This window comes from Oryzias melastigma, linkage group LG13 (genome assembly GCF_002922805.2).
Source record: "Oryzias melastigma strain HK-1 linkage group LG13, ASM292280v2, whole genome shotgun sequence".
Taxonomy (NCBI): domain Eukaryota; kingdom Metazoa; phylum Chordata; class Actinopteri; order Beloniformes; family Adrianichthyidae; genus Oryzias; species Oryzias melastigma.
In genome coordinates, this window is record NC_050524.1 from 5,521,800 (window position 1) to 5,547,321 (window position 25,522).

General features: G+C 39.3%; 1 protein-coding gene across 2 annotated transcripts in view; it reads left to right on the top strand.

Annotated features, from left to right (window-relative positions):
• Positions 1-18,483, top strand: part of cdon (cell adhesion associated, oncogene regulated) — a 49,666-nt gene extending 31,183 nt beyond the window's left edge. Inside the window, exons 9-19 of one of the 2 annotated variants that reach the window (XM_024277501.2) lie at positions 3,601-3,775; positions 5,810-5,938; positions 6,407-6,610; positions 8,719-8,900; positions 10,243-10,348; positions 12,982-13,104; positions 13,180-13,371; positions 15,062-15,354; positions 15,427-15,506; positions 15,807-16,024; positions 17,988-18,483. In XM_024277501.2, coding sequence (XP_024133269.1) covers positions 3,601-3,775; positions 5,810-5,938; positions 6,407-6,610; positions 8,719-8,900; positions 10,243-10,348; positions 12,982-13,104; positions 13,180-13,371; positions 15,062-15,354; positions 15,427-15,506; positions 15,807-16,024; positions 17,988-18,139 — 1,854 coding nt within the window. In that variant the 3' untranslated portion in view covers positions 18,140-18,483. The remainder of the gene's footprint in view (positions 1-3,600; positions 3,776-5,809; positions 5,939-6,406; positions 6,611-8,718; positions 8,901-10,242; positions 10,349-12,981; positions 13,105-13,179; positions 13,372-15,061; positions 15,355-15,426; positions 15,507-15,806; positions 16,025-17,987) is intronic. The other variant, XM_024277502.2, reaches the window with a different exon arrangement.
• Positions 18,484-25,522: the final 7,039 nt, after the last annotated feature.

Consider the following 25,522-nt stretch of genomic DNA (forward strand, 5'->3'; position numbering starts at 1 on the left):
GTCATAACCCTTTAATGTAAGGGTAGGGTCATCTGGACCCCAACAGAGAGCACAAGGGTTAGAGCAACATGTATCCCGATCAAACATAGAATATGCATGAAAACGGAACAATTACTGACTATGACTGTTAGCAGAAGCTTCCCAGTACCAACGATCTAGTAGGAACAAGTAGGGGTGTAGGGAAAAACTGATTCGGCAATATATCGTGATATTTTGTTTGGCGATACTTGTATCAATTTAAAATGCTGACACGATGATATTTAATACATTTTGTTTTCCTCCTAAACTCTAAATATTCAGGTAATTTTTTTTTCTAAGTCATACTCTTAAAAAAAAATGAACATTTGTTCTGGTACAGTCTTGGGATATATTGCAATATGTATCGTGAGACACGTATCGGGAAACGATTTGTATCGCCAGACCCTTGCCACGACACACCCCTGGGAACATGTACCCATGTCAAAATTAGTGCATCTTAAAACACTCGGGACAATATTGGTAGTTTTTTTTTTTGTATTGGTCCAAGACTAGTAAACTCAAATTATGCAAATATTGGCTAATACTGACACTAATATATCGCCCATCCCTAATCGACTCTCTTCTCATGGAGGACAAACCCTAAAAGGACACTAATGAGCAAGCTGGTTAGTCGCAGAGTTTTGTATTCAAGCATCTTAAGAAAAACTGTAAACACTGAGGTACAGAATTCGTGCTGTTTGATCGGGCGGCTGTGGTGTAGAGGTAGACCAGTCAACTTCTTGGTGTTACTGTATTTGATCAGACAAACTCGTCTAAACTGAACCCAATAGAAACTATTTGGGCTTTTGTCAAGAAGAAGATGACAAACACCAGATCCAACAATGTAAAGGACCTGAAGAAAGCTATTAAACCAACCTGGGATTTTATTACATCTTTGCAGGACAATAGACTGATCATCTTGATGGATTGATTGGTTCAGCCAAGTATTAGGTGCTTAGAAATTACATTTTTGCTGAAAACATCAGTTTTTTTAATGAATATTCTGATGTAATTTGACTCTAAATTTGTAGTTTTCATCATCTAAAAGCCATAATCATCAAAACAAGTTTCATTAAACCAAAAAAAATCTTATATATATATTTTTGAAGGTGTAGGTTGGAATCCTCCAACTGTTCAGCTCTCCAATGAATCTGTCGGGCTTGTATGTCCTGCCCTTTGCCCCTTTTTAAGAACGTTCGATAAAATTGGGGTAAAAACTAGGAATGTAGAGAAAAATGAATTCAGCGATTATATCGCAATATTTGTTTGGCAATACTTGTATCGATATTTAATTAATTATTTATGAGCCTCCTTTAGCATCTTACTTTTGTTTTCCAGTCTTGGTATACACCACGATACGTATCATATCGTGAGGCACATATGGATCGTATTGCCACATTCTTGCCAATGCACACCCCGAGTAAAAACTGGGTTTAAATGAGCTTACTGCAACTCAGCCAAATGATAACATCCATACTTTGTATTAGTGTTTGCCATTTTCTCTAAAAAACTGCAACTTAAAATCCAAATATTGCATTGTTTTGGTCTTTGAATCCCCTTGAATTTTGTCACATGGGAATCTATTTAATTCCAAACTTTCAGCTAAATCTGAGGCACTGCGCCTCAGTTTGTTTGTGGGAGGAGCTACAACTGGACATATTTTTGATAAAAGTTTATAAAAGTAATATTTATCCACCTAAACTCATGTGTTTTCCTACTTTCTGCACAAAAACGCTCGTGAACATTGAACTGTGTGTCTTTTTTCTGACAGATCCAAAGCTGGCCTCTACAGTCTCCGCCCTCCCCGAGGCTTCGCCGTCACTCCACCCAATACAGAGCGACGAAGGTCTCGATCGCTTCCTGACCGACGACGACACCGCCATTGACCCGCCGGCCGACAGAAGCGGCGACCGCCCCACTCCGGAAGCGCCAATTATCATCAGCCCGCCGCAGACTCACAAACCTGATGTGTACGACCTGGAATGGAGGGCGGGGCGTGACGGAGGCAGCGCCATCAACGCATACTTTGTAAAATACAGAAAAGTGAGTGCAGTGAATGCCTCAGAATGAGACCATGAAAGCAGGTCTCAGCTGCAGCTGGAACCCTGACCTTCACAGGAAAAAAAAACAACAGTGATGTTCTCCTTGTTACTCAGTAGTGCTTCTACAAACAATTGTTTTAATGGTCGGCTAATCACAGATTATTTATTTTTGATTATTATATACCGGTATATTAATGCTAGTGTGAATGCTGTAAGCTTAATTTGGCCGCTAAAGGTGCTAGTGCTAATGGCTGAAGATGCTGAAATTGATAGCTGAAATCACTGTAGCTAATAGCCAAAAATATTAGCATGCAGCTGAAATATATTAGCTAAACTCAAAAGTAGCCTAAAAAAACAATAAAGCCTAAATTAGCCAAAAGAGCTAGCATGTTGTTAAAATATTAGCCAAACTCCAGAAATAGCCTGAAAACCAAAAAAATAAATGATCCAAAACAGCTAGCATGTAGCTGAAATATTAGCTAATCTTCAAAATAACCTTAAAAACACAAAAAACAATCCTGAGTTAGCCAAAACAGTTAGCATGCAGTTGAAATATTAGCTAAACTTCAAAAAAGGTTTTAAAAAACTAAACAATCCTGAGTTAGCCAAAACATCTAGCATGTAGCTGAAATATTAGCTAAACTTAAAAATGGCCTAAAAAACAAAAACAAGCGTAAATTAGCCAAAAAAGATAGCATGCAGATGAAATATTTGCTAAACTTCAAAATAGTCTAAAAAACTAAACAGTTTATAATTAGCCAAAACAGCTAGCATGTAGCTGAAATATTAGCTAAACTCCAAAATAGCTTAAAAAAGCAAAAAACTAAATTAGCCAAAGCAGCTAGCATGCAGCTGAAATACTGGCTAAACTTACAAACACTCTAAAAAAAAAACAAAGAAAAACCTTAAATTAACCAAAACAGTTAGCATGTAGCTGAAATACTGGCTAAACTTACAAACACTCTAAAAAAAACCAAAAAAAATCTTAAATTAACCAAAACAGTTAGCATGTAGCTGAAATATTAGCTAAACTCCAAAATAGTCTAAAAAAGCAAAAAACTAAATTAGCCACAGCAGCTACGATGCAGCTATACCATTAGCTAAACTCCAAAATATCCTGAAAAACAAAAACGAGCCTAGATTAGCCAAAATAGTTAGCATGCAGCTGAAATACTGGCTAAACTTACAAACAGCCTAAAAACAAAAAAAAATCTTAAATTAACCAAAACAGTTAGCATGCAGCTGAAATACTGGCTAAACTTACAAACACTCTATAAAAAACAAAAAAAATCTTAAATTAACCAAAACAGCTAGCATGTAGCTGAAAGCTAAACTCCAAAATAGCCTAAAAAAACCTTAATAAATACTAAAATAGCCTAAAAAGCTAGCCCAATCCAATTATAACTTTCAAGTTTACTACACTCCGACTCCAGGTAACGACAAATCGACTATTGAATTAGTCGTTGACTATTTTAGTAGTCGATCAGTCGTCGATGAATCGTGGCAGCCCTCTTACTCAGCTTGTGTCTGTGTGTGTCAGGTGGACGAGATGGGGACGGTGGTGGGAAACTGGCAAACGGTTCGCGTCCCGGGCAGCGAGAAAACCCTGCGGCTCTCGGAGCTGGAGCCCTCCAGCCTCTACGAGGTCCTGATGGTGTCTCGAAACGCGGCCGGCGAAGGCCAGCCGGCCATGCTGACGTTCCGCACCGGGAAGGGTCAGTCCAACAAGCAGCTTGAATTCCACTCACTTCTTGGTTTCCAGCTCGGCTCCAGTCGGCTGGAACATCAACAGTAAATGTCAGGTTTTGGTGGCAGTTCCAATGATTTAGAGGGAATCCAACATTCAGGAAAAACATTCAGAAGAATCAGGGAGGAGACGTTAAAATGTGGCGAGCACTTTGGATTTTTTCTGGTTGGCGTGAGTCACCTACAGGTAAACTCACCTGAGATTCCTGAGTGCAGCTGAAGATAATGACTTTACAACAAAAGGTTAAAACCACACTTCCTGTTCAGACATTTCTCATGTCCTTTCAAAATAAACTTTCTCAAATCCTTTGAAGTCTGAAGGTAGAAAACATAGTTTTTTGCTTTTCATCACAAATATCCACATATATGTTTCTCTCATTAAAACTTTGAGGGAAAAAAAAACTCCCTGGTGGATGTGACCTCTGACCTCCATGGAAGGCGAAGGGTAAATCAGTTACTCTGAGTGACTCTGGCCGAGGTTTCCACTTTTTTAGGGACATAAAAAGAACATTTCCTGCTCAGGAGTACATAAAGTTCCGTGCGTTCATCCAAGAGGTGCATTTTTCCACCTTCAGTCAACTTTATTCAGATAAAACTTGTTTTAGGAGCACATAAATGGTTACCGATTTTTACGAAAAAGCTGATTCTCACAATAAATGACTTTTAGAGGCTGAAGCTCAAAGTTTTATATATTTTTTGTGATTTTTGGTCTAATCTGTTCTGGTTTCATATCAAGATTAATATAAAAAAATAAACCTGATGGAACTCATTGACTGTATATGAGGACTGGACCGAGCTAGAGTGATGTCACTCAGAAAATGACTTATGTTCGGCTCCAACAAAAATTATATAATTTCAGTCGCCATTTTTTGATGAAACGGACGATGTCATTTTGGAGCGAGACAACGTCGGTAAGCAGTTATCGGTCCGAGTTGAGTCACTGTTTCTATGGCAACCACTCTCATCAATCAGGAGTGAGCCTGTTGAAAAGCCACAGTACTTGAAAGCGGGCTACACAAAATCTGTCGCTTGATTGTTGGGCATGGAGACCAGCAGGCCCCGCCCACTTTTCTTAAGTCATCTGATTGGTCAGTTTATAATAAACTCTACAGAATAAATATTTTTAAAAAATTGGATTCTCTGGAATATTTTTAAAAACGACATATTAAGTCCTGTTTATTTCTCTGTAGAAGTGTACAGGATTTCAGCTTTTCTGAGCCAGCAGATACTTCCTGTTGGAACATCAGGGGGAGGAGTCACTCAGTCCAGTTCTCATTAACAGTCAACCGTAAGGATCAAAATCTCAGCTCACAGCTAAATTTGTTCTATTTTAACAATTATTCCAGTATTTTGCATCAAATAACTTATTTAAGCTACTACCGCTGTCCAAAAATGTCATTTCTATGTTTGGAAAAATGTGTCTAAATGTAGAAAAATCTGCATTAAAAAAAAAGTGCTACAATTCTAAAATCCAGTGCCCTGAAAACTTTAGAAGTTTCTGTGAAAAGCCAGAGTGCAGCAATGGTCTCTATGTTAGCAACGATAGAGCACAAGGCATTGTGTTTAAATAGTCTGCAAGTAAAAAATTTAATTTTAGTAAATCATCCAAGTTTTCATCATCAGAACACAGTGGATTCATAAAAAGTCTTCTTATTTATTTAGTTTTTACTTGTGCATATTATCTGTTATAAGGAAATAAAGTTGTGAGCATTTTTCCGAATTGAGTTTAAATTCAGGGCACTGGATAGTCTCTCACTATATTGTCTTTTAGAGGTTAAGGGGTCGTCACCTTGCTCTAGAGGTGGGCGTGGCTAATGCACACAGTGGTTGCTGAGGCAACTTTAAGCATTACGATGGATTAAAGTCATGAAAATATCAAACAAAATTTAATCCTCTCACCTTTCTGGACTAAAGTTAAACATTAAAAGAAATAATTTGGGGACTATTAATGCATTATAAAGATGAAAAAAATCTGAATCTACTCCATCTGTGTCCTCTTCCAGAAAAAAGCACCTCCTCCAACAAGAACCCCTCCAAGCCTCCTGTCGTCTCCCTGCCGCCCAAAGCGACGGAGGACAGAACCGCCAACACGCACTTCGGAGTGGTGCTGGGGGATCATTCACCCGACAGAGGTGGGCACGGACCCTCCGCGGAGCCCGGCTGCTGCTGGACTGTGACGAAGTCGCGCGTAAACCGTCCCGGTCGGTGTGGTCCGCGAGCCGGCGGCTCAGAGTGTTTTGAGGCCTGCTTTGTTTCCGAGCACAAACAGTCAGAGCGTAGGTGACACCCTGTGATGACTCATGGGAAGAAGGACGCTGTAAGCAGAAGGCGGCGTGCGGATCGGGGTCACGTGTCGGCGCGGTTCACTCACTGTACAGTCTTTGCTCGCGTTTCCACTAACCCTCTCCTCTCTGTCTGTCTGTCTCTCCCGCCGTCTCTGACTTTGTGCCTCAGAGCCTGAGCAGTGAGTATCCACTTCACAGGCACGTGTTTGACTCCTCAGTCTGCATTCAGCACCACGTTCCGCATGTTTGAGCCAGAAGAAAGCTGCCAAAATTCATCACCGTAAACGAACGTCCCTGATTTGTTTCTGATTCCAGTCCCGGAGGCGCCGGACCGGCCCACTATCTCCATGGCAACGGAGAGTTCGGCGTACGTCACCTGGATCCCGCGTGCAAACGGCGGGTCTCCCATCACGGCGTTTCGCGTGGAGTACCGGCGCGGCCGCAGCGCGGAGTGGCTGGTGGCGGCGGATAACATCTCACCTCTGAAGCTGTCGGTGGAAATCCGGAATCTGGAGCCGGGTGAGTTTTTTCCTCAATCAAAAGTTTGCTTTTGCGCAAAATAACGAAAATCAACGATTTCCAAAGGGATAGAAAATACCGTATCTTCCAGAGTATAAGTCGCAAGAGCAAAAAATGTCTAATCAAGAAGAAGAAAACTATTTATTGGTCACTCTGGAGTATAAGTCGCACTTTAGGGAGAAAAGTCTGACGTTTCAGAACAAATCCGCCAAGCCAAACGAAGCCGAAAAAATAAAATAAAATAAAATTGATACATTAATCTTTTGATCTGCATAAGCAAAATAAAGTTTTAGGAGGAAAACAATCAGATTCTCTTCCATGTTTGTTTTGGACACTTCTTCTTCTGCCACTGTCAGTAGCAAGTACTTATACACAAATGCAGCGCCCTCTAGTGGTTATTAAGGTTTTTAGGCTTTTATGGAGTTTGGCTAATATTTCATCTACATGCTAGCTGTTTTTCCAATTTAGGATTTTTTAGGCTATTTTTGAGTTTTGCTAATATTTCAGTTATATGCTAGATGTTTTGTTTAACTTAAGCTTTTTTTTTTTAAAGGCTGTTTTGGAATTTGGCTAATATTTCAGCTACATTCTAGCTGTTATATGCAAGCCGTTTTTGTTAACTTAAGCTTTTTTTCTTATTTTTTTAGGCTGTTTTGGAATTTAGCTAATAATTCAGCTACATATTAGCTGTTTTGGCTAATTTAGGCTATTTTTGTTTGGAGTTTTGCTAATATTTCAGCTACATGCTAGCTGTTTTGGCTAATTTAGGATTTTTTTCAGTTATTTTTTTAGGGTAAATTACAGTTTACCTTATATTTCAGCTACATGCTAGCTGTTTTGGCTAAGGCTTTTTAATTTTTTGGGCTAATTTGGCATTTAACTAATATTTTAGCTGACCATCAGCTTCAGCGTTTTCACCTTTTAGCTTCAGCATTTTTAGCTATCAACTTCAGCATCTTCAGCGGCCAAATTCAGCTTACAGCATTCACACTAGCATTAGCGCAGATAATCCTAGTGTAAATTCATCTAGTTTTTAGTTAGTTCAAAACTAATGATGGTTAAGATGTGTGTTTTACATCCACCGATTAGTTGACTAATCAGAAAAAATAATCGGTGATTATTCATTCATTCATTTTCCTGACCGCTTCTTCCCTTACGGGGTCGCGGGGTGCCGGAGCCTATCCCGGCTACTGATGGGCGAAGGCGGGGTACACCCTGGACAGGTCGCCAGTCTGTCTCAGGGCCTCATTCACACACACATCCACTCTCACATTCACACCTAGGGGAAATTTAGAGTCACCAATCAACCTATGAAGCATGTTTTTGGACGGTGGGAGGAAGCCGGAGTCCCCGGTGAAAACCCACGCATGCACGGGGAGAACATGCAAACTCCACACAGAAAGGTCCCAGCCGGGATTCGAACCAGGGCCTTCTCGCTGTGAGGCGAGAGCGCTAACCACTGCGCCACCGTGCAGCCCCAATCGGTGATTAGTCGACTATTAAAATAATTGTTTTTTGGCAGCACTAGTGAACTCAGCGTCAGTGTAAGATTGTTTAAAGGGACGAATACTATTAATTTCTTTAAAAATCTTTGTGTTTTTATTTGCTTTGTTGTGAATTGTTGATCTTTATTTGCAAACTAAATCAGATTGCTAATGATCTACAGCCCATTCAGAAGGATCCGAGACTTGAAATTTGACCGGAACCAAATACTTAGATTTGTAGGGAAGATTATGTCACCTAAATCATTTTTCCTTAAAGAATTTAAACTTTAACTTCAGCCCTGTCATATTTAACCCTTTATAGCTCCAGTGTTTGTGTTCTTTGATTTATTGTAACTTTTGAACTGTTAACACAATAATTCCAGTGGATTCTGAAGGAGAAAAGCGGCTCATCCGCTTTTCTCCTTCAGAATCCACTGGAATTATTGTGTTGATCGTGTTAACGGTTGAAAAGTTACAGTATGTTAAAGATTTTGTATTTAAGGTATTAAAAGGTTAAATGGAAAGTTTACTTGACTTTATGGTTTAGTGGAGCGATAAAATATATATTTTGGGGATTACGTCAACTCTTGAGTAACATTTCTCTGTTCTGACGCGTCTCTTTAGGCTCCATCTACAAGTTCCGGGTGGTGGCCATGAACACGTACGGCGAGAGCCCCCACAGCATCCCCTCCAAGCCCTACCAGGTGCCACACTCCAGCCCCCGCATGTCCGAGCGGCCCGTGGTCGGGCCTCACATCTCGTCCACGGACGCCATCAGCGACACGCAGATCATGCTGCGCTGGAAAGTGAGTCCACAGCAACACACAACTTTGTGTCTTAAAGTCGCGCTCTGATCATCTTTTGATCCATTTTCAAAGCAGTGGTCTTTTAGTTATGATTGTGTTGTTTTTAGCCAAAATCAAAAATGTATCATTTTCTAGCATTGTTGCAGGTAATGCTAAGTATCTACCAAAAAAACCTTAAAAACTGTAGTTTTAATGTTCAATAAATGTTTACCTATGGTGTGTTTTGGATTTTGTGACTGAGTTTGACACCCCTGACCTACAGTATGATCCGCGAATAATCACAAAATGAAATTTACACACAAAGCTGTACATTTAGCACATTTATTTTGAGAGAAAAAAAATATGAGGTGTGATTAATTTGCGTTAATAAATAATAACACATTAATTATAATTGACTAATCGTGTGCGATAACGCATCAATGTTCACGGCCCTATTTTTTGAAGAAAATTATCCTGAAAAAACATGGCATTCATATCATATTGATTGATTTTTGATTGATTTTATTTTTCCAACCTGCCAATAACAATTCAGCAAAGAAACATAATTAAAAATAAATCAAAGAAAAGAAAAACATCTTGAAAACATAACGTAACAAAAGCATGAGAACATATTCAAATTCATATTCAAGTCTTTAGTGGTCACTTACCACGCAGGCCCAATGTTGCACATCTCAGAAAAGTTTGAGTTGTATATTGCCACCCCAAATATCAATTTTTGTCTGTTTCTAAACTCAATTTGCCCCTGAGGGAGTTAAAAACACCAATTTCATCAGAGTGTGTCTTTAACTGGTGATTTAAGCTGTAAAATTATGATTTATTTTACATTAAAACCTACAGGAAGTGGTTCTGCTTTAAAAAAAGTGCTTAAAAAAATAATTTCCTAAATCTTGTGGCTTCATGCTTCATTTTTCCAAGTGAACTGACTTTCTAAAACCACTTTAGAGTGAAAGCAGCTTCATTTTTTCAGCTAAAAGCAGCTGGTGGAATCATTTCCATGAAAACCGTCTTCCTCGTCGGCTTCACCTGCAGGCGGGCTGACAGCAAACCTCAAGAATAAAAGCTCCAAAAGTCTTCTTTGGTTGAAAAAGTCTGAGCGCCCCACAGCCGCTGGAGCCACAGATGGCTGCAGATATCTCCCCACGTTCACGGTGCTTAACCTCAGACAGCCTCATTACTCGCCGGCTTCAGACAGACACAGCAATCAGGATCGGGCCTGCAGTTTCGTACATCTGCTGATAACAAGGCCCGCCATTAGCCGCTGGAATAATTTCCTCTCTTTATAAAGTAATTGCTCTCCAGACTGCTGGAGTTTAACAATCTGTTTTTTCCATCCGCGTTCCAGTATAGCCCCTCCAGTAACAACAACACCCCCATCCAGGGCTTCTACATCTACTACCGGCCCACAGACAGCGACAACGACAGCGACTACAAGAGGGACGTGGTGGAAGGTAACGCAGAACCACGTTCTGGGTTCAGAGGGTGGGCCGTCCCGCTGCAGATTGGCAGGGAGCCTGCAGTGTAACGGATACTCGGGGTTAAGAGGGGAGTGGTGAAGAGGGGGCACTTCTGCGCTTTGATTTATGGAGGGTGCTCTGCCCGGGCAGAGGGGTTCCTCAAATCTGTTTTTCATAAGCTAATGGTTTGGAGATGTAACGCGAGCCGGGCCAGAGGCGGGGGGGCTCGGGTTGCCTGCTGGAATGCTAACAGTTGAGCTGGGTGCAGGAAGGGAGAGAAGGGCGCCCGCTCAACCAGCATAACTCTTCCACATCCAAACGTTCGGCTCCTCAGCGCCGGCGGGGGGGGCAAATGTATGGCGAGCAACATGGCGGGTGAAATTTAACCCCCAGAAAAACATGAAAACACTCAGGAGTTTAAAGAGATGTAAATGTCAGGGAAACTGAAAACCCCAAAAAATTATGTTTTTGTCCAAATTTGTTTAAAAAACGTTTCAGTTAGACACAAAAAGTGGATTAAAATATCAAATAGCTGCTTTATTCTGGAAACGAGTGAACAAAAATACCAGATTTTGAACACAAACTGAAAATATAAAACAAAAAAAAAATGTTTTTGTTAAAATTACACTAAAATTTAATGAAAAAACTAAAATGCAGTTTTATTCTTTTGATTTTTTGAAACAGAAATACAAGTTTTTTAATATGAAACGGACAACTTAAAATGAAAAACAAATGTTTTTAAATCAAAATGTGATCAAAAATTACTTCCTTTAGCATAATTCTAAAAGATTTGTGAAGTGAGGGAAAGAAAATACTAGATATTTTCTTTACTTAATATTATTATATCATTTTGCATCTTTATTCTGAAAGATTGGTGAACTGAGTGACTAAAACTTTCAGATTTCAAAGACAAACTTAAAAAATAAAAAAAAAGATGTTTTTTTCTGAATTAGGTTAAAAAGTAGATTTATTTAAACACAAAAAGCAAAAAGCCAATTAAACTATTAATAGTTTTATTCTAGAAAATGTGTTAACTTAGTCAACAAATATATGAGATTTCCATCAAAAACTGAAAAAGAAAACAAAAGTCAAATGTTTTTTCAAAATCATATTAAAAGTAGCTTCATTCAAGCAAATATAATCCAGCTGCTTCCTTTAATAATGACAAGCTGAATAAATCTTTATTTAGCAGCTTTATTCTGGAAGATTTGTAAAACTCAAATACAAGTTTTTCAAATACAAAGCAGTTTGATCAAAGATTCACATCTTAAAATCTGACTCAGAATGTCAACAAATGTGTTTTTACAGGATGTCATTTGATAACAGAGATAAGTCTAAAAAAATTATCTTTTTAAAATTCATATTTTAATGCTGTTTTAGCTAATTTAATGAAAATTTTATCAAGCGTATTGTTTACTTTTAAATAAATAAAAGTATTTAAACTAACCATCAGCTGCTGTAATGTAATGAACTTTTCTATTTTACATGGACCTAAAGAGGCTTCATTTGATGTCCTTTGTTTGACTGAAGCCTCAAAGCTATTTTATTTATTTATTTACAAAATTAAAAAACTTTAAAGTTTAACAATTGTTCTTGTATTTACCTTTGTCTTCAATAAAATCTGCTTTAAACAATTATTTTCTTTAAAATTATCTTACTTTTCTGTTTTTTTTTCCCACCATGTTGTTTTTCTTCTTCTATGGTTTCTGGAGCTAGCGTTAGCATTAGCATCGCTAATAGACTTGGCTCATATAAACCATTAAAACGTCTTTTTTAAACTTGTATTGTATAGAATTTTTTTGTTTGTTTGTTTTTTACTTTATAATTATAAAATTTAATAAAAAAAATGTTTGACAGTTAATTTTTTTAGCCCAAACTTACTCAGAGATGTGTTAAGTTTGGATTGTTTTGGTTGAATTCTAACAGCTCTCATTACAGGAAGCTTTTTTTTTGGAAACCTGTTGAACTTGTGTAGGAAGAGACCAAAACAATGTTGGAGTCAGAGGCTTTAACTTTGAAAGGGTTTTGTGTTTGATCTGAGCTTAACTTTGTTTTGAGGTCGACCCCCCCCTCCTCCAGGTCTCTCTGAATAGATTTTTTTCTGCGTCTATGATGACATCATCGCTCTAATGTACCTGTCGTTCTGCTTCACAATAGTCAGGGCTGCTTCTTTTCACGACTCCCACGACTTTTTTTTCCTTTCGTTCCCGCGGAGAAAGCCGTGTTTTATGTCTGGATGAGTCAGACGGCTCGCGGGAGTGGGAGGCGGACTCAAAGGTCTGGACTCTGGCAATGATTCTCCATCAGGAGTGCGCGGCGGTTTTTTGTTAAAAGGCGACACTGGAGTTTCAGCCTCTCTGATAACGTCTGTGGGCTCTGTTCTGACCTCCCCTTCGCCAAGAAACACAACTTCATGTCAGGGCTGTTTGTTGGGAACAGATTGTTGGAGGTTGTGTGTGTGTGTGGGAACTCTGGAAGGAAGCCAGAGCAAACATGAAGCTGCCATATATGGCGCTGGAGTAAAGCAGCTGTCTGGGCCTTTGTGGAGCTGACAGAAAGGGCGGGGGGGGGAGCAGCGGCGATGGCGGGATAAGAGGCGTGACCTCTTCCTCTTCTGCCCCCCTCAGGTGCAAAGAACTCGCACATGATCGGGCACCTGCAGCCCGAGACGTCCTACGACATCAAGATGCAGTGCTTCAACGACGGCGGGCAGAGCGAGTACAGCAACGTCATGATCTGCGAGACCAAAGGTGAGCCCGCCGCCACTCAGCCGCCAGCTTTTAGAGGCCGCCGCCTCGGTGACTGATCGCTCCTCTCTGCTGCAGCTCGTCAGTCGCCGGGGGCGCCCAGCCAGCACCCCATCACCCCCCCGGACCCACAGGCGCCGGAGCCCCCGAGCCCCCCGGGAGGACTGCTGTACCTGATCGTGGGCTGCGTTCTGGGAGTGATGGTGCTCATCCTGCTGGCTTTCATCGCCATGTGTCTGTGGAGGAACCGGCAGCAGAACAGTATGCACAGTGAGTGTTCAAGGATGTAGATCGTTACTTCAATTCTCAAATCAACATCAACAATCCATCATTCTTAATATTCACTATATTAAGACTGCGTCACACTGCCACTATGTACATTTCCCATGTATGAAATTTCAGTCTTTTGTGAGGTTAAAAACTAGTCCTGGGTATTGATTATGATTTTGGAAAGATTCCATACGATGCATAAGAGTCTATTCTTTTTTCTATCCTTCAATTCAACTTTAAGGTTTACACATTTATACATATTTGCCTATAAATAATATTATATGTTTTGAATATATTCATATAAATCTGATATAGTTCACATACTGTAAAATTCTCCTGGAGGCCGTTTCAGTTTGGCCACTAGGTGGCGATCGCGCTATAGCATTACACCATATTCCAGAAGAAGAAGAAAGTATGAGCTAAAAACAATGTTTTAGACCACAAATAGTTACTTTAAAAAAATATTTCCTTAAAATAATTTTGAAAGTTCATACCTGTGAGTTTATAAATACGTTCATTTAGGTCGACCGAGTGTTAGCCTTAGCCGTTCTATAGGAAATTCCATTAAGCGTTAGCATCAAGCTAGCGGATTTATCTTCATGTGCTAAATCGATCTGTATTTTTATGAATCAAATATTGATCTGTTAATCTTAAATTCATTAATCAGTTTTATCAATCATCGAGACATAAAAAAAGGAAAACAGTCTCCTAATTTTATTTTCCCCCTCAGATTAATACAAAACAGTGACACAGAAACACAGTGGAAGCGGCTGTCATACAGACACAGCCCCCTGTACTGGGAAAATAATTTTTAATAATAGTCATAACTCAAACATGGAGACATAAATAAACCTTTATTCTTAAAATACTCTGTATCTTCTACACATTCTAAGTAAGAAATCCACAGACACCGCTCCTTATAGCGACCATCCTAAAAATATTAGCTGGTAGCTCCTCCCACCATAGCGTCAAGCTCAGGTAGGTGGTAGGTAGGTAGAGGGGCGGGTCACATGAATTTGTCACACAAAATGGTTCAATATGAATGCAGTTTAATGATGTCACATAATTAATCACAAGATTTAATAGTATTCATTAAATTTATGTTTTTTATTTGAAATTGTCAACTATGTTTTGAACAAAATCAAATTTTCTGAACTCAGTCTTCAATTGTTCAAATGTAAACCAGCTGATCTGGAGAAAAACAACTTTATGTTATTATTAACACTTTATGGCACAAAAATCTTTCTTTATAGTGTACATCTCGCCATTTTCTAGTGCTGTCCGAATCTACTAATTCCAAAATTGAGTGCACTAGAAATTTCCCAGAAGCCTTTGCGTGCATCGATGCTCACTAGATTGGCAAGTATAGACCACAATGCATTGCGGTCGAACAATTTTGGACAAAAAAACGTGTTTAAATGTAATTTTTAAATACACAATCCACGTTTTCACCATCAGAACACATAAATAAACGTCATGAAATGTTCCTTTTTATTAGATTTTCACTTTGTGAAATCGATGACGTTATATCCGGTTTTTAGAAAAACAAAAGAAAAGTAGTGATCATTGTGTCTGAATTTCCTTTCAAATCCAGGAAATTACATAGATAGTTTTTTAGTAGTTATTAGTTAAGGACTGAATTTGGACGTAACCAGAGTCTGACCTTTGGTCCGTGTCTCTGGTGCTGCAGAGTACGACCCCTCCAGTTACCCCCCCAGCATGTACCAGCCATCAGAGATGAACGGCCACGTCCTGGAGTACACCGCTCTGACGCCGGCCGCCGCCCACATCAACGGCGGCCTCCACGGAGGTTACGGACACGCCGGCCAGATGCTGCCCCAGGGCTGCCACCACCTCCACCACAAGCTCCCCAACGGCCTGGCGCTGCTCAACGGCTCGGGCGGCTTGTTCTCGCCGGGCCTCCCGCACGGACACGACGGCGCTCGAGACTGCGAGCGCTCGCACCCCCACCACCTCTTGAACGTGAGCGCGGCGGCTCCGCCTGCAGGTCGGGGTTGGCTTTACACGCGCCTGACTCTGGTGTTGTCTCCTCAGGGCGGGGGCGTGTACACCGCTCTTCCTCAGACGGAGTCTTCGGACTGCATGAGCTGCCAGAACCTCTGCAACAACAACAGGTAAGAAATCAGGCGGGAGAGCGATCGGAGGGGAAGAAGCAGGAAAAAAGGAACGCTTGGAAGCGTTTTTGTTTTGGTCCGAACTCTCTCAAAGATCTGCTGTCCTGCTTCCACTGTTTATGTACTTAAGCATCACAGTTTACTCCGTGTTCACCCAGCCAGCGAGCCTAATGAGCCCTGTGTTTATTTACCGCCGGCTGCTGGGAAAAACACCGACACAATCCAGTCGTGTGCCGATATGGAGAAGTAGTTTTGAGGACTCTGAGAGCTTTTATTTGTTTAACTCTCTGGGTTTCTCAGTAGATGCTACAACAAGACCAACGGCACTTTCCCCAACGGCACTCTGATGCACCGCGCCGCGCCCTGCCAGCAGGACGGGCTGGAGATGGTTCCTCTGGGTCAAGCTCTGTCGCCGTGCCTCGGCTCCGAGCCAGACGACGGCGGTGACCTCGAGGAGTCCCCGCCCTCACAGCATTCCCGCTGCCTCAGCAATGAAGACTCGCCGACTGACAGCTCCGGTATGAAACAACACGCTTTTTTAAAAAATCTGGTTATTATTGGAATAAAAACATTTTTTATTGATTCTTTTAATAAAGCTTGCTTGTTTAAATAACTTTTTTGGGTCAAATTTATGAACCAGAATGCTCAACTGTGCTGTTTTTGGTGCCTGTGACACAGAGACAAATAAGTTGTACAGTAAACAGCTCTTATTTTTTAAATATAAACCTCCTTATTTATGAGGAAAAAGAGATCAACTCAAGGTTATATTTAAGATGTATTTGCTGATCCCGAGTCCCAATCTGATACTTTTATAACATATTCAAAACACGAACAAATTGAATAAACAGATTTGTGTTTATTTATATTTCATTAACCTTCTTTTATCATTAAAAACTTCAATAGAACACTTCTGTGAAGTAGTTTTATTAAACAAGTAAAAATAGAGCAAATATAAACTAGGAAAAAAAATAGTATTTTCTTGTTATATAAGTGATAATTAGTCATGTGAGAAAGTTTTGTGACTTTAGCTTTTACATCTTTAGAGCTATTGAACATTTTTAACCGAATATGATTCCTGTCCTCATTTAAAATTCTTAAAAATAAATGCTAACTTTTTTTTAGAATGAATGATGATGAGTGTTCATAGCTGATATCATTAGAACCATTTATTCAGTTTTTGTAGATTATGTGATTCTTTTTTAAGTTCTTAAGACGTCACATTTTTTTTTTTTTTTTTTTTGCCACAGTAGTTAATTTTTTTAACTTTTATTTCCCTATCAGATAAATTAAACAGGCATATCAAAGAACATTTAGGGTCCTAAGAAGTTTAATCACGGAGCTAGCAGTTAGCTTAGCAACGTTAGCAGCTGCACAAAGAGTTTAACATTAAACAAAACCCACATTTACTATTGAAATGCCTTTATTTGTTGTTTGTGTTTGGACAAACTAATAGAGACACCTGCTCTCAGTTTAAAGCGTTTTTAAAAGAGTTATTGATCCCGGAAGGCTTAATCTGTGATCGTCTAGCTAGCTTGACTGAATTGTTTTTGTTAGCCTCCTGTGTAATCTGCTGCGTTTTAAGGCAATGACATTACAGTTCATGACATGCAGACTTCTAGTGGAGTATTTATCTGGAATTATAAGATTGAAATATAAAGCGCTGATCATAATAAGAATAAATGAAACATGGGATATTGATTGGGGGACAACATCCAACATCAATCGAGTCATGAACCACGGGATCAAGCCACATGATCAGATCGGGACATCCCTACTTAATAGTTTATTTAAGTTGCCTCAGAATTCATGAGCATAATTCCAGAACTTTGTCAAAGTTGGATTTTAGAAAGAAGATATAAGAAGAAAAATTGCTGAACCATGAATGTCAAATCTATGGCGTTATTTATTAGTCAAAAGACATCTTCATGTATCAAACATTACTCGCGGACATCCAGCTACTTTTGAGTGAAGGCGGGACACAGTCTGGACAGATCGCCGGCTTTCACTCCCGCGGCGGAGAGACGCTGTGGGGGCTGCCAGCTCCGGTCTCATCGAGACGTTAAAGTAAAAGGAAAAACGTCTCCCTCTTCAGATTAATACGAAAGAGTTATCCTACAGGCTCAGCCACAGAGACGCAGAAACACTGTGAAAACGGCTGTCATATAGACATCTTTTGATTATAATCAAAACCCAAACATGGAGACGTGATTACTGATGGTTTGTAGAAGTTTTCATATTAAATAAACCTTATTCCTCTACATGATATGTGTATTCCATTCATTCTGAGTGAGACATACACAGACAGAGATGGTAGCTCCTCCCACATTTTAACAGGCAGCGAGCAGCAAATTCGCTGCGCTGTGAAAGAGGGGCGGAGCACGCGAATTTGTGGCGGGAATCGTGTTGGGTGTGAAACTTAGCGTGCGCACGCTCAACATTTTGCCATGTGCGCTCATTCTGCCTGTTGTGTCCCCTCATCAGCGGACGAGCCCGAGTGCGTGGACGTGGAGGAGCCGGTGGTGTGCTGGGAGAGCCTGGGCCTGCCAGACTTGGACTGTGACGTGAAGCCCGTCTGGATCTCCGGCAGCGGTCTGTCTGGAGATCTGATCCAAGCCGGCCCGCAGGAGGCCTGAACACTCCGAGAGGATCCCACACCAGAGACACTGTTGGGGTGACGTGGACAGAGGATCGGAGACGTGACAGAGACACGAAAACCAAACCCGCTGGAGGACAGACTCACAAACTTTTTAGATGACTTATTTATTTTTTTGTAGTAGTAAAGTATTATTTCATATGAATGTATCTGTTAAAAGAAAAAAAGTTTGTCTTTTATATTATTTATGCCTTTTGAATGAGAAATACTTTTTTATTTTTGGCAGTTTTGTCCCTCTGTGTTCCACTACAGCGTGAAGATTAGCAACTGTCTGTGTAAAGTTTTGTAATAATATAAAAAGACGATATGGAAGGGTCGAGCCGAGTCCCTCCTCCTGGTCCTTCTCTCTTTTATGTCGGACGAGCTTCCCGGGCCGCGCTCCAACCTCTTTCTGTCAGCTCTTTGATGTGGGCAGCGACCCCTGACCCGGGAACACTCCCCTCACTGTTCCCCTGAAGGCCTCCGCTCTGTGCTTCATTGAATCCTCGATAGCTCATCGCTTTACACTCGGAGCGCCGCTGACCCGCCGGCCCCAATCGACAAAATGACACGTTCTGGAAAACAACATTCTTGGATGGATCTGTTTCCATGTTTTATTTTAGAGGATGCGCCGCGGAGCGTGAACCTTCATGCTAGCTGGAGATGTGAAATATGAAACTAAAACTGCCTGCATGGTCACATGTCTGTGCGCGGCGCACGGGAAATGCTGCTTAGTGATTCCTGTGACCCTTTAAGAACAGGAACCTTTTTTTAGTAAAAATAATTCACATCTGAGTGAAAACGGGGAGTATTTTAGCTGTTTTTGGCAAACTGCCCTTCTCTCCACAACTCCAGACCCCGTATTGGTTTTAGGATAATGGCTTTGGCTGATGGGAGTTGATAGGACTGCAGCGGGCAGATGACAGGCCTGGTTGTGCTTCACTGAGGCTCTCCGTGCTTGTGGGATGGCGGTCCTCAGGTTCCGGCTCGTCTTCCTTCATCGGGATATTCCTGGCACCCGGATTTACCCTCTGAGCTGGCTAGGCGAGGCGAGGCGAGGCGCTGCCTTTTCCGGCTGGTATTTTGAGTGCTGTTTGGAGAATTCCTTCTTTCTGTTCTTTCCTCAACAGGGAAATGTTTTTGAGATATTGAACAAAATATTCCTGATAGGAAATTAATGAGAAATTGTTCAAATTCTTCACAAACTTTATGCACTTTGAAACCTTCTGCATTCACTGACATCATTCAGACTTTAAAATGTTCAGCAGCTACTGCGTTTTTAGGGTCATTTGGAATTTAACTTTTTAATTTAGCATTATGCTAGCTTTGTTTGGCTAATTTAGACATTTTTTAGGCTAATTTGGAGTTTAGCTAACATTTTAGCATTATGCTAGCTGTTTTGTCAAAATTAGACTGTTTTTAAGTTCTTTAGGCTAATTTGGAGTTTAGCTAATATTTTGCTAGCATTTAGCATTATACTAGCTATTTTGGTAAAATAGAGACATTTTTTCCATTTATTTTGGCTAATTTTGTAGTTTAGGTAATATTTTAGTATTATGCTAGCTCTTTTGTCAAAATTAGACTGTTTTTAAGTTCTTTAGGCTAATTTGGAGTTTAGCTAATATTTTGCTAGCATTTAGCATTATGGTAGCTATTTTGGGAAAATAAAGACATTTTTTCCATTTATTTTGGCTAATTTGTAGTTTAGCTAATATTTTAGCATAATGCTAGCTGTTTTTGGTTAATTTAGACATTTTTTCCAGTTTTTAGACTAATTTGGGGTTAAGCTAACATTTTAGCATTATGCCAGCTGTTTTGTCAAAAGTAGACTGTTTTTAAGTTCTTTAGGCTAATTTGGAGTTTAGCTAATATTTTGACAGCATTTAGCATTGTGCTAGCTGTTTTGGCAAATGTAAGGCATTAAGTTAACATTTAGAGTTTAGCTAATATTTTGACAGCATTTAGCATTATACTAGATGTTTTGGCAAAAATTAAGGATTGTTTCCAGTTTTTGGGCTAATTTGGAGTTTAGCTAATATTTTAGCATAATGCTTGCTATTTTGTCAAACTTAGACCGTTTTTACAAATTTGGAGTTTAGCTAATATTTTGCCAGCATTTTAGTGTCATGCTTTTGGCAACATGAAGATTTTTTTGGGCTAATTTAGAATTTTGGCAGGCTGGCGACCTGTCCAGGGTGTACCCCGCCTTCGCCCATCAGTAGCCGGGATAGGCTCCGGCACCCCCGCGACCCCGAAAGGGACAAAGCGGTCAAGAAGATGGATGGATGGATGGTTTAACCCTTTAACACTTTAGGCGTCTCAGGTGAAGCTTAAACACAAAATCTTTAACATACTGTAACTTTTCAACCGTTACCATGAAAATTCTAGTAAATTTTAAAGGAGAAAAGCGGCTCGAGTTGCTTTTTTTTCTTCAGGATCTACTGGATTTATTGCGTTAACGGTTTAAAAGTTACAGTAAATCAAAGAACAAAACACTGGAGCTCTGGTTTTAAAGTATTAAACTTAAAGGGCTCTTCTTTTTCTCCTTAAATACAAAAAAAAAACTATAGACCGCGAAACAGAGCTGGAATTTTAAAAAGAAAATCTCTGCGGCCGGAGAAGGGGACGCTGACAGATGCCAGCAAGGTTGTCCCATCTCCCACGTCTGTCAGTGGGTCCTGCCCTGAACCCTCAGCCCACGCAGCTACACCCCTTCATTAAGGAGCCCATGGGAACAAGAAAGCTCATTGTCAACCCAGGAATTCTTTTTTCTTTAGCTGCAGAGCCGACCTGTTAACACCGGTCCCTCTTCCCTCCACCCGGCGCTCTGTGGCCGCGACTCCCCTGAGTCACTCAGACTTGCTCGATTCGGCCTCAGGCGGCTTAATCCTCGGGATGTCACGAACCACAAGTGCAGCTTGTTGTACTTGGACGAGGTACAGCATTCCGGTGGCTTCCTGCATGGGACGCGCTCGCACACAGCAGCACTAATAATGCAGGATAACTTCTCTGCGTTTGTAATCAGTTCCAGGCTCTGATAAATGAAGGATGACAGTTTATAATTTGTATTTTTTTATATTTCTGAAAACGTGTTTGTTTCAGCTGTTGGGTGTTTTGCGTGTGCACACACAGCATAAACACATAAAAAACTCTGTGGAGAGGCAGGAGGTAACAGTCAATGCTTTTTTTTTGTCCAGTTTCAAACTTTTAAAACACAACGACCTTTCAACTTTTGTAGGCTTACAAAAAGACTCGAGACGTACTGACTTTCGGCTTTCATCAAGAATAGGGCTGCTACAAACGAGTATTTTCCAAGCTATTTATCGATTTGTCGGGTTATGCGTAACTGGATGTAAAAGACACGCCTTAATCATCATTGGCTTTAAACTTAAAGTGTTTTTAAATATGCTAACCAAAAATACAAACAATTAGGACGACAGTTTATTAAACCTTTAATTAATCACGCAGTATCTTTCATTCAATTAAAACAAATGGTTGACAATCTGCAACAAAGGAAAGATTTTTCATAAAAGATCAAGTTTTGGTCTCACCGACTCAAATATAATAAAAGTGCATTTTGTGGTGCTGAGCGCTCACAACTGTATTTATAATTCCAATGTACGATACTCTTGTTCGTCGCCCAGAAAGTTCTCTAATAAGTTTGCTCTCTGTTGGCGCTAATCTTAGCTTAGCTAGACTACAACCCCCCTCCATCGTTATTATACTCAGTCACAACGTTCTTCCTCTTCAGGTGCTCGTGCATCGCCGTAGTGCTGCCATGGAACACAAGTTCTGCCTTGCAGAGATTGCATTGGACACTTTTGTCTTTTTTTTTTACTGTTTCCCACTTTCAAGCTCCGTTGGTGTGTTGTCATGGTGACCAAGTCTTTCTATTGTCCTATAACTTCCTGTGACATCACTACCGACCCGGATTAGCACTACAGTGCATGTGTGTTAAAGATAATGGGAGAAGCGGCATTAGAAAGTTTAAAATCGACATAGACGACATATTCATGAGTGATCGACTAATCGTGGCAGCCCTACAACAAGGTTATGCAAAGAATGAATACAAAAAAGGTCCATCTCACCAAGATACCGAGCTGCTGCAGTTAAAAGTCGGGTTCTCAAGCAACTAAAACCAAGAGCTTTTTACATTTGAAACAGCTGTTAGCAATGCAGAAAATGTGTCTATCCCTTAGCAAAAAGGAATACACTTGTAATGTAATTTATTAAGTATACATGAGTATTTAAAAAAGTAAACTTCAAGAACACTGCCTCCCTTTTTTGTATTGATGGTACACTTTTAGTACTACTTTTAGCTAAGGGATAGCAAAAAAAATGTAATACAGAAAGCTAACTTTTATTTTTTACATGATACCAGTTCAACTCTTAGTTCTTGATTTTTGTTTAAATACTAAGTCTAACACCTGGGTGTGACTAAATGTACTTCTCTTTATAAACTCTTTCCATTGGGGAGTGACATGACAAAAGTCTATCTGTATTATATTTGCCCAAATAAGAAGCAAAATAGGTTAATTTGAAAAATTCTAAACCGCTAGCAGCTAAATTCAACCTTTTTTCTATTAACTGTAGGAGAACTGGATTGACTAGCCCCTTCCCCTTTGTGGTTCAAACAGGAAGTGGCTCCAAGAAGTCAAAATTGTTAGGTGTGAGAAATTCCAACAAGCTCCCTCCTCATTGATGAGAGTGGTTGCCATAGCAATGTTGACTCAGACCAATCACAGCTTACTGACATCGTCTTGGTCCAGCATCACGCCGTCCATATTACGAAGAAATGGCGACTAAACTGACTGTACGTCATTGGAGATGAAAGGAAGTCATTCTCTACACTGGGTCCAGTTCTTATTTACAATCAATGCTTTTTACTAGTGAAGCTAGAATATTCTCCAGTTGCTGAAGAAAATGTTATTGTTGCGTTGTGTTGTTGGCTAATTCTATAAGTTGTTTTGATGCATGAGTTAGCATAAGTTAAGTAGATCAGAGCACAGAAAAGTACTAGCTTGCTAGCAAAATATGTTAAACTGTTAACCATCAAAGCTAACATTTTATCCTTTTTACTGCTTTATTACTGTTTTAGTCGTGACAGGATTGAAACACAACCAAAGTTTATCATTGATAATGCTAGCAGATAAAAAAAGGCTAACAAGCTAATAGGACTATTGTTGACGTGGAACTATTGTCAAATATTCTAGTAGGAAAAAGTTGTTGTTTTTTTTTTGCTAATAAAAAATAGAAAAACTATAAGGTCAATTGTAACAAGCTAGTTTTCTGTTGCTGCTATTGCTTTTTTTTATTTAAAAATTTTAAAAACGGTTCAAAGAGGCAATAAAAAATTAGGCTGGAACTTTATCCACAACATTTGATACTTTCAATTTCTAAGCCTCCTAAATGTGATCTACAATAAGCCAACATTTTGTCCAAATATACAGAGAATCACATTAAATTCAAAAAAGTGATTTACTGTGTTGGTTTGGGTGTTTATTTTAGAATGGCTGATATTTCAAAACATCTGTTTTAGGCGTGAGCGTAAGATTCTTGACAGGCAGATCATTGAAAAATAAACTTTAGAGATTAAAAAAAATCCCTTCGGGGCCCATTACAAATAATAAACAGCAGAGCGAAATAATAAACAACACTCAAAATGAGCGTGTTTAACTAAACCATCATCCACATATTTATAATATTTAAAAACAAACAAGATGTTAGAAATTGAAAGCACAAACTGCATGTGTTTCTGATACAAAATACAGTTTTCAGCTAATTGAGGCACTTTACTGAATCTTAATGATTTTAATCCTAATTCACCCCAAAGCTGCTATTTCATTTAGACTAATTAGGAGTTTAAAACAATTTTTATCATTATGCTAGCTGTTTTGTCAAAATTAGACTGTTTTTTAAGTTCTTTAGGCAAATTTGGAGTTTTGCTAATATTTTGCTAGCATTTCGCGTTATGCTAAATGAAGAAATGTTTCCAATTTTTTGGCTAATTTGGAGTTTAGCTAATATTTAGCATAATGCTAGCTTTGTTTGGCTAATTTAGACATTTTTCCCAGTTTTTTTAGATTAATTTACAGTTTAGAAAACATTTTGCTATTATGCTAGCTGCCTTCTAAAGTTCAACCGTTTTTAAGTTATTTAGGCTAATTCTGAGTTTAGCTAATCTTTTGCTAGCATTTAGCATTATGTTAGCTATTTTGGCAAAATAAAGATTTTTTTCCATTTATTTTGGCTAATTTGTAGTTTAGCTAATATTTTAGCATAATGCTAGCTGTTTTTGGTTAATTTAGACATTTTTCCAGTTTTTTAGACTAATTTGGAGTTTAGCAAACATTTTATTATTATGCTAGCTGTTTTGTCAAAATTAGACTGTTTTCAAGTTCTTTAGGCAAAATTGGTAGTTTAGCTAATCTTTTACTAGTAACTAATTCTCTAAGTTGTTTTTATACATTAGTTAGCAAACGTTACTTAGACAAGAGCACAGAAAAGTTACTAGCAAAATATGTTAAACTGTTAACCATTAAACCTTTTGACTGCTCTATTACTGTTTTAGCCGTGACACGATTGAAACACAACCAAAGTTAATCGTTGATAATGCTAGCAGATAGAATAAGGCTAACAGAGTAGATTTATTTTGGTAAAATACTCTTGTTTGAACCCTTCTACTTAGCTTTCAGTTTGACAATAAAAATGTTTCAAACTAATATAAAAAGGCTTTCTATTTTAAAAATGAATTATCTAATTTAAGTTAGGACATTTGATTATTTAGGTTTACAATTTTTTAGATGCAATAATATTTTCCATTTGGTAACAACTTTAATGCACTGAAACCACATACTTACTAGATTATTACATTGCAAGTCAAGTCTTGGGTTTCTGATACAAGTCCAAGTGAAATCTGAAGTTTCCGCTAACTAGTTCAGGTTAGGTTAAAAGTTTCTTGTCACAAAAAGTTCCAGAAGACTTTAATCACAACATCAGGTCTTCAGTCTAAAAACTACGAGTTTAAAGTCCTACTTTGATCATCTTGATCTATTTTTAAGGTGGTCTTTTAACTATAATTATGCTGTTTTTAGCCAAAATCAAAAAAACGTGTCGTTTTCTAGGACATAGTTTCTGCAGAGCAACGGTAGTGCTTTAGAAGTTCATGTCTTAGTTGTTGGTAGACCGTTGTCGTGGGGTAAGACCGCCCCTCTTCCCCTCTGCAAAACTTGGAGCTTGTGGTCGCCCAGCGTCACAAAATCTCTTTTTCTAGGGAAATATTTTTGTCTGCTCCTGATTCAAGATTTAAATAAAGACCCAAAAACTGAATTTTGAGGATAATTTTCTTTATATAAGTCCTTCATCACCAGATAAATGCCAGAAT